At 40.0% G+C, this 15,021-nt stretch overlaps 1 protein-coding gene across 1 annotated transcript in view; it reads left to right on the top strand.

Moving 5' to 3' along the window:
- Positions 1-14,287, top strand: part of gucy1a2 (guanylate cyclase 1, soluble, alpha 2) — a 101,716-nt gene extending 87,429 nt beyond the window's left edge. The window contains exons 8-9 of the mRNA XM_057839729.1: positions 8,031-8,185; positions 12,612-14,287. Coding sequence (XP_057695712.1) covers positions 8,031-8,185; positions 12,612-12,831 — 375 coding nt within the window. The 3' untranslated portion in view covers positions 12,832-14,287. The remainder of the gene's footprint in view (positions 1-8,030; positions 8,186-12,611) is intronic.
- The last annotated feature ends 734 nt before the right edge of the window (positions 14,288-15,021 follow it).

Raw genomic sequence — 15,021 nt, 5'->3', positions numbered from 1 at the left:
AGCTGCTCATCGGTTTCTTTTCTCTGCGCGCTCGTCGGTTTCTTTTCTCTGTGCGCTGAGTTGTAGGGATGGACGGATCGATACCAAAATATCGATATTTCGATCCAGTGTATTAAATTTTAGGTATCGATCCCTAAGCAAAAGTATCGATATCTGGAATTAATATATTATAATTTCTTTGTCAATTTTTGGGTGTATTTTTGTGCACACTTTTTGTACTACTTTTCCCTTTCGCATTCTACACGCACGTAAGCAGTGCACACACATAAGCAGTGCACCGGTGTGTGCTCCCGCCCCCATTCACGTCCCTATCCTGTGTCGAACAGCATGTTTTTTCTCCGCCCCTCTCACGCCTAATTTCTTACTTAACATTTTTAGTATTTCTTATTCATTTATTATTATTTCTTGTGAATTTATGTTTCATATTTTTATTTTTTCATGATGTTTTTCCATATTTTTTTATGTTACAAACAATTAAATGCTTGATTTCTTATGTTTTGTTGCTACTTATTTTTATTTTGTTAAAGGTCTGTTTCAATTACTTCAAGATCTGTTTTTATTTATTTATTTATTCATTTATTTATTTATTTATTTATTTATTTTTATTTATTTTCAAATCTGTTTGAAAATTGTGTTAGTAAAATAAAATTCAAAAACGGAAAGTGACTATTGATTGGATTTGTTTTTAGTGATCTACCATTTGAGGGCAGTAACATGCTACTATTAATTCGTTCTTTAATTAGATCAAAAATATTTAATTTAGGTAGATTAAAATTTGATCAAATACAACGTGTAGCAGGGAAATGTTCTGTGCATATTAATTTAGGGGTCATGGTTAAATAGTGAGACTGACTAATCAGAGTTTGTTGTTGATGGATTGGTTTGTGAGTTTGAGGGAAACTGCTTTGCTCGTTATTAAAAGCAGCAGTTTTTCCATTGCAAAGCATATTTGACACAAAGAGACTTAATAGTTTTTGAGTGCTTGATGTAGTTGTACATTAGATATCATCAGAATGGCTGAGAACACTGCAGGGTTGTCTATATATATATATATATATATATATATATATTATGAACTTCTGGTTTCGATATCGGATTGGGATCACAATATTTGGCCTTGGTATTACTTGGTATCGGATCGAATCCAAAATCACTGGTATCGCCCATCTCTAATCTCGACTCCTCTGCTCGTCGGTTTCTTTTCTCTGCGCGCTGACGAGCAGAGGAGTTGAGATACGTAGCGAGAGCAGGAGGGGGAATTGAGTGGAGTCGAGATACGTAGCGAGAGCAATATAACCCCATAAAAATAGATACATTTCTATGCATTTTAGAAGTTTTGGGGATGCTCTTTTTTTCGCCCGTAAGGCTTTGGGCGCGAGGGGGACGTCCCTTATTTCTATTTCTGAAAGGTGGCAACCATAACTGAGTGACACTATTGCAGCAGCCAAAAGCTTCTAATTTCATTTATCCGATGCTTCTGCTTGAAACAAAATTTGAAAAAAATATATTAAATCTCAAAACGATGACACTGAAACTGTAAGAGACACCAGAAACATAATTGGTGATTAAAAGACAACACAGAGGTTCTCTGTGCTTTCTATTTGTCCTCAAAATAAAAAGCCTTGCCAAGTGCTTTTGGCCTGCGTGCTTGCTCTTCTACTTGTTCCCTCTGTCATTCCTCCTACTCTTGCTTTCTCCTTCTATTTTAACTAACTCACTCACGACTCGGTATTGTCTTGCTTTTTGTCACCGAGCTTTCCTTTGTATTTTTCCTACTCCTTCTTGTGCACTATTGTCCATTATTCCTCCTGTTGGCCCAAAAGGGGTATTATGGCCATAACACTTGAAAAATGCCGTTCAATGAGTGCACTCAACTCCGGCCAATATTGCAGTGTTATGCAAACTAGCATGAGAGCTTAAAGGGGGAGAAAAGCTCAAGTGACAGAGCAGTGGCGCGAACTACATTCTGTATATACTGTATAGCGCGAATGACATATACGTATATTATGAATTTATTTCTGCTTCCAGTTCAGTTAAAGTTAGATAGTAGGTAGTTGTATTTTTCATTCTTTAAACCTGTCATGGCTTTTCAAGCACACGTGATTTCGTATGTGTACTGTATTGTGCATCAACTTTTGATGATGACCTGCAGCAAAGGTCATCACACCTTTGATGCACCAATGAATCAACTCTCAATCAGCTTTCAATGTAATCCCGTTTAATGCTGTGATGAGGTGTATTTCTTCCTCTATCTAGAGTATATTGCCTCCTGGTCTATCTCTCACTGTCCTTTCTGCCTCACTACCCCCATCTCCTGCTGTTGCCATGACTACCTTGCACTGTGCTGGCATGCAGACAGTAGCGTGGGTTTCCAAGGTGATGAGATGCTCTAGTAAATTGCTAGAAATCTGCTGTGTTTTCAGGGGCTGCCCTGTCTCTTCCTCATTTCTGATTGAGTGAGTGAGTACTCAAAAAGACAATGTAATTTTTTTTAAGTGGCCAGTAAAATGTTTTGGAAAAAAAACTGGTTACTCTTCTCGACTACATTAATATGTCAGACGTTAAATCCCATACAATGGGCTGGCTAATTCTGGACATATGTCAACTTAATGCATGTCATCTCCATATCACGCTAGATGTCAAGTGCACCTCATTTGACCTCATTTCAGCCAGCATCCAATCTTTTTGAGTCATTTTGACCGAGTGAAACCGCGGTTTAGCCGTTAACCAGCTGTCGACTGGGTATCTGCCAAGCCTGCCATAATCTTGGCTTGTCATCAAAAAGTACAGTTACAACATGTGTACATATTCCTCCTAAATGTTTTCTATTTTTATATCTCCCAACTCTGAACCATGTAAGTCTCCCTTCTGTGGAATAAAGATTTTGTTATGATTGCCAACACAAGTACAATGGTGTGATAGCCAAACTAATAATGTCAGCAATATTATGCTCTCTTATTCGGTGTCCTTCCCTTTGACACCACTGAGGCGCTTTGTTGTCAATTCATTTGTTTATTTCTGACCTCCATTTTTAGCCAATCGATTAACCTATCGATTAGGTAGTTCAAATAATCGAGTAATCGGATTACAAACATTTAGTGCATTGCAGGATATACAGTGCTGCCCAAAAGTTTGTGAACCCCCTCAACATTTTGGAATTTTCTATTATTTCAACCTGATTTCCTAATCAATCAATTCAGTAGTTTTTTTTTGTTTTTTTAACAGTTGTGTTGTCGAGACTAAATTAAAAAGAGTTTTCATCAACTGATGTAGGTGCAAAATTGAACTGTTTGGTCACAACCAAAACCGCCATGTCTGGCGAAAAGTCAACACTGCATACCACCAAAAGAACCTTCTCCCAACAGTGAAGCATGGAGGTGGGAATGTCAAGATCTGGGCTTGCTTTTCATCCTCAGGACCTGGACAACTCCACATAGTCCAGGGAATCATGAATTCTGAGGAATATTGTCAAATCCTAGAACATAACCTGACGCCATCTGTTTTGAAGTTAAAGCTTGGCAGAAGGTGGATCATGCAACATGATAATGATCCAAAGCATTCCAGCAATACAACCAAGGAATGGCTGAAAAAGAAGAAGATTCGTGTTCTGGACTGGCCCAGTCAAAGTCCTGACCTAAATCCCATTGAAATGCTGTGGCGGGACCTGAAGCGAGCAGTTCATGCCAGACGCCCATCAAACCTCTCTCAACTGACTGCGTTCTGCAAGGAAGAATGGGCAAAAATCCCCCAAAGTAGATGTGAGAGGCTGATTAGTCACTACAGAAACCGTTTGGTTGAGGTAATCTCTGCAAAAGGAGGCGCAATATCCTATTAACTGAAGGGGTTCACATACTTTTGCACACATGATATCTGAGTTTTTCTTAAATCAACCACTTTTGTTAAATAAAGAATGACAATATAACTATTTCTTTTGTTTCAGTCCATTATTTGGAATGTCAGTATTGTGGATTTGGGTATAACTTAACATTTAATAAGGTTATTTTAGTTTTTTTTACAAAAAATCTGACCATCGCTGTGGGGTTCACAAACTTTCGAGCAGCACTGTATGTAAAGAGATGTGAAACAAAGGAAAAAAGTATTCATGCTTACAATGGCATCTATTTTGACTTGCCAAGATTGCATTTTCAAAAGAGCATTAAATGTGAATACAAAATAAAATACCTGAGTTTCTCCAAACTATGGAAAATTACACTTTCATGTTTACAAGAGCAATAAGTGCATTTAAAAATACATGAAAATACTAGAGATTAGCCTCAAACGGTATAAAAAAAAATAAATGAAGCTCTAAGTACAACAAGAAAAAAAAAAAAAAAAAAACAATTGATTTACTTGCATAGCAAGTGCCTGCTATCTTAAAGGGATCCTCTGTTTTTAAGACATGTAATTCTTAAAAGATAAATGTTAGTATGAGTTATAATAATTTGATATTAAAACCCCTCTTAATGTTTTTGTCTTAATAAAGTTTGTAAAATTATTTTAAGTGATAGGTCGCCATTCTTGTTACGTCGCAGTGCGTGATGTCACTGGTCCCGTTGCCGAAATTCCAGCGTGTCACTTGCTAGCTTTCCCAACATGTCGTCAGTTTTACCCTTCCTATTTGAACCAGAGCTGAAAAGTGAAGAGCAGGACAGCACTGTCGGTCGTTCACAAGACGAGCTTCAGGGAAAAATGCGTGCAGCAAATACCTGATAAGACAAAAGTTGGGCAAAACTGGTGATGCGAGAGAGTCCTGTTGGGAAGTCCGGTTGGGAGCGAGAGTGCATGCTGTCCGGTTTTATTAGCAGATATTCAAGGTAAGCATATTGCGTTTTCAAACTTATCCCAATATAATTATGTAGATTGTTAGCATCCAGAGCTGTCGTGTACTTACAGTACAGGCCAAAGAGCACACCTTGTGTTATCCATGTCTTGTACATTGTAACGCGTGGTAGCTAGGATACGTGTATAAAAGTACCAAAAAGGAGAGAAGCTTCCACTTATGCACATTTATTAACAAAAAATAATATTTCCACCTTGACCACTCTTCACTCGGGAGCTCAGCAGTACGCAAACACGCGTTCCCTGACGAACTCCCAACATTGTTGTAAGGTCCACGTCAGAGTCACTGTCGTCACTGTAGCGTGCCATAGTTAGTGCTTTAATTATTTAGTATGATTTGGGGAAAACTCCCACGAAGAATAGTCAACAAAAAAGATAGCAATAGTAATCCAAATCTGCGTTTTTTACTCACTCGAAGATCCAGGAATTAGACCAATACCATGGCAATGTCGCAGCTGAGATTAGGCCGTCGATTCCACAAAATAGACTGATCCGAAAAGCTGCTGTGGGACCGACGAATCAAAAAAAAATGGACAGATCCGAAACCAATATTGCAGACGCGGTGGGACCGTCGGATCCGGATCCCTTACTTGACTGAGGATCTAGGAAAAATGTTCGGGCGCCAGTTGTAACGCGTGGTGAGTAGGATACGTGCATACAGGGACCAAAAAGGGGGAGAAGCTTCCACTTATGCACATTTATTCACTAAAAATAATAATTCCACCTTGACCACTCACTTCACTCCCCTTGTTTCCATTTGACTGGAAATTGCATCCAAAAGCAGCTCATCGTGGCATTTTACTTCGCGAGTTTAGGCAGCAATAAGCAATTGTTTAACACGCTACCCATTTGGAAAGATACCAATGACGTCATCACTGCGAGCCCACAAACCATGGCGCCAACTAACGGTCAAGATATGGACTAAATATTATAAAATATTGCCATTGATTTAACATTTTATATGTTTCTAACAACATATTTTAGTACAAGAGAACAATTGTGGTTTATTAGAGCCTACATGTATTTAAGTTAGAGGATCACTTTAAATGCGATAAAATGCAAACTTTTTTTTTTCTTTTTAATTTTTACAATGTTCTCCCCCAAAAAACTGCTAAATATACCCCTAAACTAAATTACACATACATAAACAATCATATTAGCTCAAACAAAAACTTACAACCTTATGTTTGCCTTTGCAGAGAGCAGGTGGATTCAGCCATGTTACATGAGTTATGTCATATTCCTTGTTGATTAATAAAACTAAATGCAACACTTTTAAAACAAACCATTACGGAAAACAAACCATTACGCCGCTCTAATTAAAGGAACCCTTCAAAACTTTTTTCTAATTGATTTACTCAATTTAGTCGATTAGTCATTACTGCACTAAGTCCATCAAATCATTCTTATTACTGTACTTGCATTTTGGTGCATGAACCGTCATTTTAAAAAACAGCAACTGTTGTTCACAGCAATCTTTGTTTCATAGGTTCTAAAATCTTTGAGTGAAAAGTAACACATACAGTGCCTTGCTAAAGTATTCGCCCCCCTTGAACCTTGCAACCTTTCGCCACATTTCAGGCTTCAAACATAAAGATATATATATATTTTTTTTTTTTTTTTGTCAAGAATCAACAACAAGTGGGACACAATCGTGAAGTGGAACAAAATTTATTGGATAATTTAAACTTTTTTAACAAATAAAAAACTGAAAAGTGGGGCGTACAATATTATTCGGCCCCCTTGCGTTAATACTTTGTAGCGCCACCTTTTGCTCCAATTACAGCTGCAAGTCGCTTGGGGTATGTTTCTATCAGTTTTGCACATCGAGAGACTGACATTCTTGCCCATTCTTCCTTGCAAAACAGCTCGAGCTCAGTGAGGTTGGATGGAGAGTGTTTGTGAACAGCAGTCTTCAGCTCTTTCCACAGATTCTCGATTGGATTCAGGTCTGGACTTTGACTTGGCCATTCTAACACCTAGATACGTTCATTTTTGAACCATTCCATTGTAGATTTGGCTTTATGTTTTGGATCATTGTCCTGTTGGAAGATAAATCTCCGTCCCAGTCTTAGGTCTTGTGCAGATACCAACAGGTTTTCTTCCAGAATGTTCCTGTATTTGGCTGCAATTTTAACCATCTTCCCTGTCCCTGCTGAAGAAAAGCAGGCCCAAACCATGATGCTGCCACCACCATGTTTGACAGTGGGGATGGTGTGTTCAGGGTGATGAGCTGTGTTGCTTTTACGCCAAACATATCGTTTTGCATTGTGGCCAAAAAGTTCAATTTTGGTTTCATCTGACCAGAGCACCTTCTTCCACATGTTTGGTGTGTCTCCCAGGTGGCTTGTGGCAAACTTTAAACGAGACTTTTTATGGATATCTTTGAGAAATGGCTTTCTTCTTGCCAATCTTCCATAAAGGCCAGATTTGTGCAGTGTACGACTGATTGTTGTCCTATGGACAGACTCTCCCACCTCAGCTGTAGATCTCTGCAGTTCATCCAGAGTGATCATGGGCCTCTTGGCTGCATCTCTGATCAGTTTTCTCCTTGTTTGAGAAGAAAGTTTGGAAGGACGGCCGGGTCTTGGTAGATTTGCAGTGGTCTGATGATCCTTCCATTTCAATATGATGGCTTGCACAGTGCTCCTTGAGATGTTTAAAGCTTGGGAAATCTTTTTGTATCCAAATCCGGCTTTAAACTTCTCCACAACAATATCTCGGACCTGCCTGGTGTGTTCCTTGGTTCTCTTAATGCTCTCTGCACTTTAAACAGAACCCTGAGACTATCACAGAGCAGGTGCATTTATACGGAGACTTGATTACACACAGGTGGATTCTATTTATCGTCATCGGTCATTTAGGACAACATTGGATCATTCGGAGATTCTCACTGAACTTCTGGAGTGAGTTTGCTGCACTGAAAGTAAAGGGGCTGAATAATATTGCACGCCCCACTTTTCAGTTTTTTATTTGTTAAAAAAGTTTAAATTATCCAATAAATGTTGTTCCACTTCACGATTGTGTCCCACTTGTTGTTGATTCTTGACAAAAAAATTAAATTTCATATCTGTATATTTGAAGCCTGAAATGTGGCGAAAGGTTGCAACATTCATGGGGGCCGAATACTTTTGCAAGGCACTGTATCTACCCAATGATATCAACAGTTGTTCTTTTTCTTTTATCCCCAGCTGAGAATCGGCATCCATACAGGCTCCGTCCTGGCTGGTGTGGTTGGAGTCAAAATGCCTAGGTATTGCCTATTTGGAAACAATGTGACGCTGGCTAGCAAGTTTGAATCAGGGAGCCATCCGAGGTGTATCAATGTCAGCCCCACAACCTACCAGTAAGTTTCATCCTCAACGTTGTTTCTTTCTACAGGTTTTATGCAGATTTTTGTTGTACTTGTAACTAATCCTTTCACAATACTTAAAGTGCCTGTGACAGCATAAAACATTTTTTAAATAGCATTATTATGTAAATTAGAATCATATTTTGAGACAATTTGACTACAACACAATACAACAATTTGGCAAAGCGCGGATGACGAGAAATTACTCTTTTAATCTGCCGTTTAGCTATGCCTGTCATTATAGCGCTCTAGCGTCCCCAGCTGGAGGATGACGTCGGCACGGTCGATATTTCATCTGATTTAGAATTCAGCCCATTGAGGGGGAAGATTTAGAACGAGGGAAATGCGACAAAGAGAGCAGTAAAATGTCATTTTTTCAGTCTCTCTACTCCAATATTTTTATAGGATATTTATTTTATCGAAGTATTTTCACCAATTGGTAAATAAATGGTATGGTCATGACAAATAACTGTCTTGTGATGAATGGAATATGAAATATTAAGAATGCATGTATTCAGGAGGATAGTGGTCTATTGCCGGCCACACGGAGCGGGCAGAGGGGTTGGAACTCTGGACGATATGGAGAACCGCAGACGAGAGTGGGGGGCTGCACGAGCATAAGCTGAGGAAAGCGGCTTGTCACGCACACTTTTCGAGTGTGCGTTACAAGCCACTGGTCTTCGGCCTTCTCTGTGGACAAGGAGCATTGTCAGCCACAAAATGCAAGGCACCTCCTTATTAAAATGTGTGCCATGATCCCAGTATTTGACATAATACAAAACACGTAGTTTACTCACTTCCTCGTAAGTCCAATGGTCCCACAGTTGTTGGACTTGTTTTGGCCAATCCCCGCAGTCGGGAACTTTTTGGAATCCAAAAAGGCTCACACGCCTCTCCCTGGTGCAGCAACAAAAACCTGCAGCACATTTGGCTGGCATGATGTTTAAAATAAACAAATTAATCCGCAAAATCAGCTGAATCCGCAGTCCATCTGCATGCTGTAAAGCAACGCTGTATTCTGAGATGCTGACCCGGGTGGCGTCTCATTCGCATTCCTCCTCAATCCAGGAAGTCACTCATCTTCATGGCGCGGGTTTCAAAAAAATTGAATATATAAACCGATCGCTTCCACACACATCCAAGCGTTGAAATATGAAATAAACATGCTTTTGCTGTCATAGGCACTGTAAAGATACTGTAAAATGACAAAAAATATGTTTTGTAAATTTGAGACACCATAAATCATGAAAAAGAGTGCCTGTCTTCCGGTAACAGGGCTGAGTGGGTGTCCCTGCATGCCTTGCCTTGCCTTCCCTTCCCCTTCTGACCAATATTTCCTCATTCATCCAGGTCATTTCATTCTCAGGGCATTGTATTGATTTTATAGTTGTTTCGGAAGACAGAAAAGTCCTGTTGCGATCATTTGTGACTGGCTGAGACTGGTCTGTCTGGCGGTCAGGCACCCTCTGCTCCGAACCCCCACAGAAGCTGCCTCTGTTGAAAACCAGCAGACTGTTCCTGCAATTATAGTCGACTGTGCCTGCACGATGCACCTCTTGCCTCTGAGATTTCCTAGCGGCGCTCGATAATTATTTTTTTATTTCTCCTACGCTGCATTGCGGCCTTCAAATACTTCGGCGCAGGGCGGTCGGCCAGCTGTTTAGCATTATAACTCAAAGCCCCAAATATATAAAACACAGAAGGGATGCTGTATTATGGGATTGTATGTAATTCCGCAACACAATCGTTGCATCTTGAGCCCCTTACACACGCATTTCCTGGTTAATCCTCGTGTAAGGTGACGCGGGATTTACTCGCGTCATTGCTTTCACGCATTGAGAGATTTCCCGGGAATGACGCGGGTTGGACACTTTTACAGGCTTGTCTCGTGTTGCCCACTGGCGCTCTCTGTGTGGAAGGGCTGCTGGCGCGATTTTATAACCTGGACATTACATCATTGTTGGTCTGCATCAGCTGTCACGTTCTTTGGGTCATATCGTGTTTTGTTACAGTGTTTTGTGGGAGTGTTCCCAACGACTTAATTGCAGCCAATTCAAGCTCATCAAGACTGTGGTTAAGCCCTGGTGATCCAAGAGAAGGGTGCCGAGATACTAACTCGATAGGCACCATTTGACACCTTGCACTCTCCAATTTTGTGCTTTTGCTAGCTTGTTCGTCTGACGGCCTTGTTTTGAAATCCCGACGTTGTGCTGGTATTTGAGTGTATTTGTTTTGTGGTCTTATCTGCTCTCTGGCTACCGCTTAGGTTAATATTATAGATCCCCGTCGACCTACTGTCACGGACCCAGTGTGTTATTCCCCCTTTTTCGCGGTCGCGTGTATTTTTGTTTGTATTTAATAAACCCTTGAACGCATCCCTCTGTTGTATTCTGATTTGAGGTAAAATCTTGTTTCCGCAGTTGCGGACCCTAACATCGGCAACAAAATAAACCACACATTTCCAAAGTTGGACGATGGACTCTCTTCCTCGATTCTACGATCCCGTAGCAATTTAATTTCGTTATGTTTTCAGTTTAATTTAGCGATTTTCAGCTTGCTATTGTCAGGAAACGCGAGCAGGCAGGTGGTGTGGACCCAATTGCAGGGAAACAAAAAACGCAGCAAGGCAGGTGGCGGTGACTCAAAAAACGTTTTAATAATTACTAACAAAAACACAAAGTACAACCGAAAGGACTGGGGATCAAAAAGGCAATGTTCAAACAAAACTTACTTAACCGGAGGAACTGGTACACGAGGGCTTGGACAGGACTTGAAATTGACATTCACAATGATGCAACAAGGAATGAAAAGAAACTGGGTGCTTATATACACACAGAGACAAGGGGTAACAAGACAACAATGAACAGATGGGTGACACAGAAGGATGCAGGCTGGCGGATACACTAGGAGCAGGCACAACAGGTGAAATCAATGGGCAATCACAGGGACACACTAGGAGGGAACCAACACAAAACCTAACAGCTATGTTGATAATTGTGATGTCTTTCTACTGCTTTTCGTCTTATTGCGAAGAAAGAGGAAATGACGATCGGCACGCCATTATATTTACGTCATCAGCCATTATGCTGTGACCTGGGAATTTAACGCCTCCTTTCACACACACCGCTTCCTCTCCTTATACTAAAACGCGACTCGGTAAATGTCCACGTCATCTCCGTTTCAGTCGATCCAGGAAATTGCTTTCACATACAGGGGCTGCCCGTTTAAATCCAGGGATTTAAACGGTGTTCAATCGTATGTGAAAAGGGCTTTGGTGTCGCAGCGTCACCATGTAAACGGCCCACTGGTGTGTCTTTTCCCTGGCCTATTGTTTTCACTTGTTGTGGCCTTCTCCTTTTGCATCCACCAATATGCTTACTATCGTGTCACCCACCTGTGCCTCATTGTCTCGTTACTACTTATGTGTATATTAAGGGGCCGTTCATATGGAGATGCAGGATACCAAGACGCGACGATTGTGTTGCGGAAGGGCCTCGCCTTTACACAGTCACGGTGAAAACGTTTGATTCCGGCCCCCAAAGAGGAAAAATTCGATTGCAGGGATTGCTCCGCGACCGTACTGTATTAATAGAACGCTCTCGCTCTGATGACTTCAGCACTCGCACACGTCACTTTGGGCATGTGCAGTCTCTGCTACTAAACATTCAAAACAGCAAACATGGTGAAACGTCGGCTTTAATTTACTGTTTTCATAATATTTTCAATATATTTTCTGTTCGCATTATTTTTGCATTTTGAAGCAAACGAAAAAAAATGCATGGACACCTTTGCTTGGAGTGGAAGGAAGTGCATCATTGGCTGTCACCTTGTAAAACTGCGCTGCCCCCAAGGGCATGGCATGAAAACTACAACATTTTCATCTAGAATTGTGACACCGTTCGAATGGAGAGGGAATCAAGATGGAGCCATGTAATTCCAAACATGAACTGTGTCGTATTCGTCACCATGTAAAGGGTCCTTAAGCTCCCTTTTTCTGTTCAGTCTTTCTTGGGACATCGTCAATATCTCGTCAATATCTATGTCCACACCAGAGGCTCCCTTGTTTCCTTGTAAGTTGATTTGTTCGCCTGATTTTTGTTTGCCTTTGCATTTTGATCCCCGGTCTTTTGTTTGTACTTTGTTTTGGTCATGCCACTAAAATATTTTTGAGTTTTCACCACCCTGCCTTGCCTTATTTCCCTGCAATTGGGTCCACCTTGCCTCAAAACCTTTGATACCTTCTGGTGTATCTGAAAAAAGTGCAGATTTACACATTTTTCCCCTCAATTTGTGCACACAAATGCAATGCAATTGTTTCGACTGATCTAATGTATGGGGGAATCAAAAGTCAAAAGCCGCTCATGATGTACTGTATAGTCACATAATCAACGAATGATGTCTGCTTCTCTTACTTCCTTAGGTTGCTTAAAGATGACCGTTCGTTTTCCTTCGTTCCTCGTACCCAACTAGAGCTCCCTGAGAATTTCCCCAAAGAGATTCCAGGAACCTGTTATTTTCTGGAAGCGGGAACGTCTCACAGCCATGCATCATTGACCAGCTCTCGCTCTGCGCCCCCGGCCTCTATGAGGAAGGTGTCCTACAGCATTGGTACCATGTTTCTAAGAGAAACAAGTTTGTAGGCATCACACAGTCTTAAACGTACATGGCTGCTGAGGATGTGGGAGACCAGCATTTGAACCTGTGCAGCTGACAGGACACCCAATAACACACATCATGGATATGCAAATGACTTGGGCTCACTGCTTTGGGATGGAAGGACATACAGTAAATGTAATGATTTTTTAAAAATTATTATTGCAGAGGAAAAATGTGAGTCCTTCATGGGATTATGTAGTGAAGAAAATTGAACATGTTGAAAGCAAGCTCTCCTCTGCAGTGTCACAGGAAGAACCTTTCCAGTCTTGAGGTTTCAATACTTTGACAAAAGCTGGAGCGATCCATTGATAGCTGAACAGGATTTACACTGCTAACTGTGAAGGAGGCTCTGTGACCTACTGTGGGACTGGCTTGTAGACACAGAAACCACTCATGAAGAACAACACACACCTCCTTCCATCCCTTCCAACTGAAAGAATTCATGCCCTCTGTCCCATTAACATTGATGTGCATTACAACAACCCCTCTGCTCGAGGAACAGTGACACGGGGCAGTGGAGAGATGGACGAGAAGCCGCATTGAGGGGATAGTTTTGAAGAAAAAAAAAGCTAATATTAAAAAAAAAAAAACATGACCCAAATTGCTAGAACTAGAGCCTTTTACTGCTTTAGACTCACAGCCAACTGCAATCCACAACAATCCAGCCATTTCAGTGCAGGTAATTTGTTCGAAGTCTCAGTTTCAAGCGATTATCTCAGCTCAGTGCCTTTTACTGCTCGAATCAGGACAAAAAAAGAAGAAAAAAAAAGAAAAACGCCCACTGAATGGATTAAAATTCAGATATCTGATGGGGGAAAGCAGCACATCGACACACGTGTCCTCAATTTTTTCCCCCTGACATTGTAAGGTTTCCACCATCTCTGCCCTGAGAAAGATTCTGACCAATGAGAGCTAGTTATTGAACAAGTTCCCGATATACTTTGAAGGTCACTACTGTAGTTACCAGCTAATGTTGACAATTGGAGTAACGAGAGGGGAAATAACTAATAAAGTGCACTTCATATTTCCTAATATTTTTAAATTGCATTTATCCATTAAGTTCTACCAATAATACACAAAACCGTTTAGCGCATATGCACTTATAGTCACAGCATATGCAACACAGGGCACGTTTGCGTAAGTAGTTTTTTTCCCCAACTCTATTCGGATTCTATTCTTCATTTTCCTGCAACATACTTGAAATCTCAGGCCTTCCAAATGTGTCAGTGTAGCTCAGTAACAGATAATTGAAATAATTTTAGATGGTCATCCTTTGTAAATTGAACTGGTGATGACATTGATAGGTTGTTTAACATGCATATGTACTGTATGTAACAGCATTGGTAAACTCATACATATTTGGTTATGTTTTTTTTTCCAAATAGCAGACATTTTTCTCTAGGGATGCAAATAATAAACAAAAAAGTGATCTTTAAGCAACTCTGCTGATTGTGTGGAATTTTTGTTATTTTTAATTAAAGGGAGAATGAAATGATAGCAAATTAGGGAAGCCTCTAAACATCACTGGGTAACACTTTACAATAAGGGTCCCTTAATCAACATTAGTTAATGCATTTTTAGACAATAACTAATGTTTAAGTAACATTACAATAATTAATATAATTGCTTATCTAACATTTATTAATATATTAATCAACATGAGTTAATGCATTAGTTAATGCATAAACAGACAGTAACTAATGTTTGGTAAAATAAAAATAATAAAAAATAGGCCTATATAGGGTTAAGGTTTGTTAACTTAAGCATTTATAAATTCTTAGTTAAGGGACACACGTGCTACATTTTACAATAAGGGTCTAAAAAGCATTCAGTAATAGTTAATAAAGGTTAAGGGGGGAACTTAAGCATTTATAATTTCTTAGTTAAGGGACACATGTGCTACACTTTACAATAAGGGCAAAAAAAAAAAAAAAAATCAGTAATGGTTAATTAAAGTTAAGTAATACTTATGAGGTACGTTCACGTGAAATAATACCATACTTAAGGTTAGGTTAGCAGCACCCAAGGACTCACAGAGCAATTTTGTCATTTTCAACCTTAAGTATGGTATTATTTCACGTGAACGTACCTCATAAGTATTACTTAACCTTAATTAACCATTATTGAATGTTTTTCCCTAACCCTAAACCCTATCCCTATATAGGCCTATATAT

Source organism: Corythoichthys intestinalis, chromosome 6, assembly GCF_030265065.1.
Source record: "Corythoichthys intestinalis isolate RoL2023-P3 chromosome 6, ASM3026506v1, whole genome shotgun sequence".
NCBI lineage: Eukaryota > Metazoa > Chordata > Actinopteri > Syngnathiformes > Syngnathidae > Corythoichthys > Corythoichthys intestinalis.
Note: the sequence above shows the minus strand (reverse complement) of the source record. Positions and strands in the feature narration are given on the sequence as shown.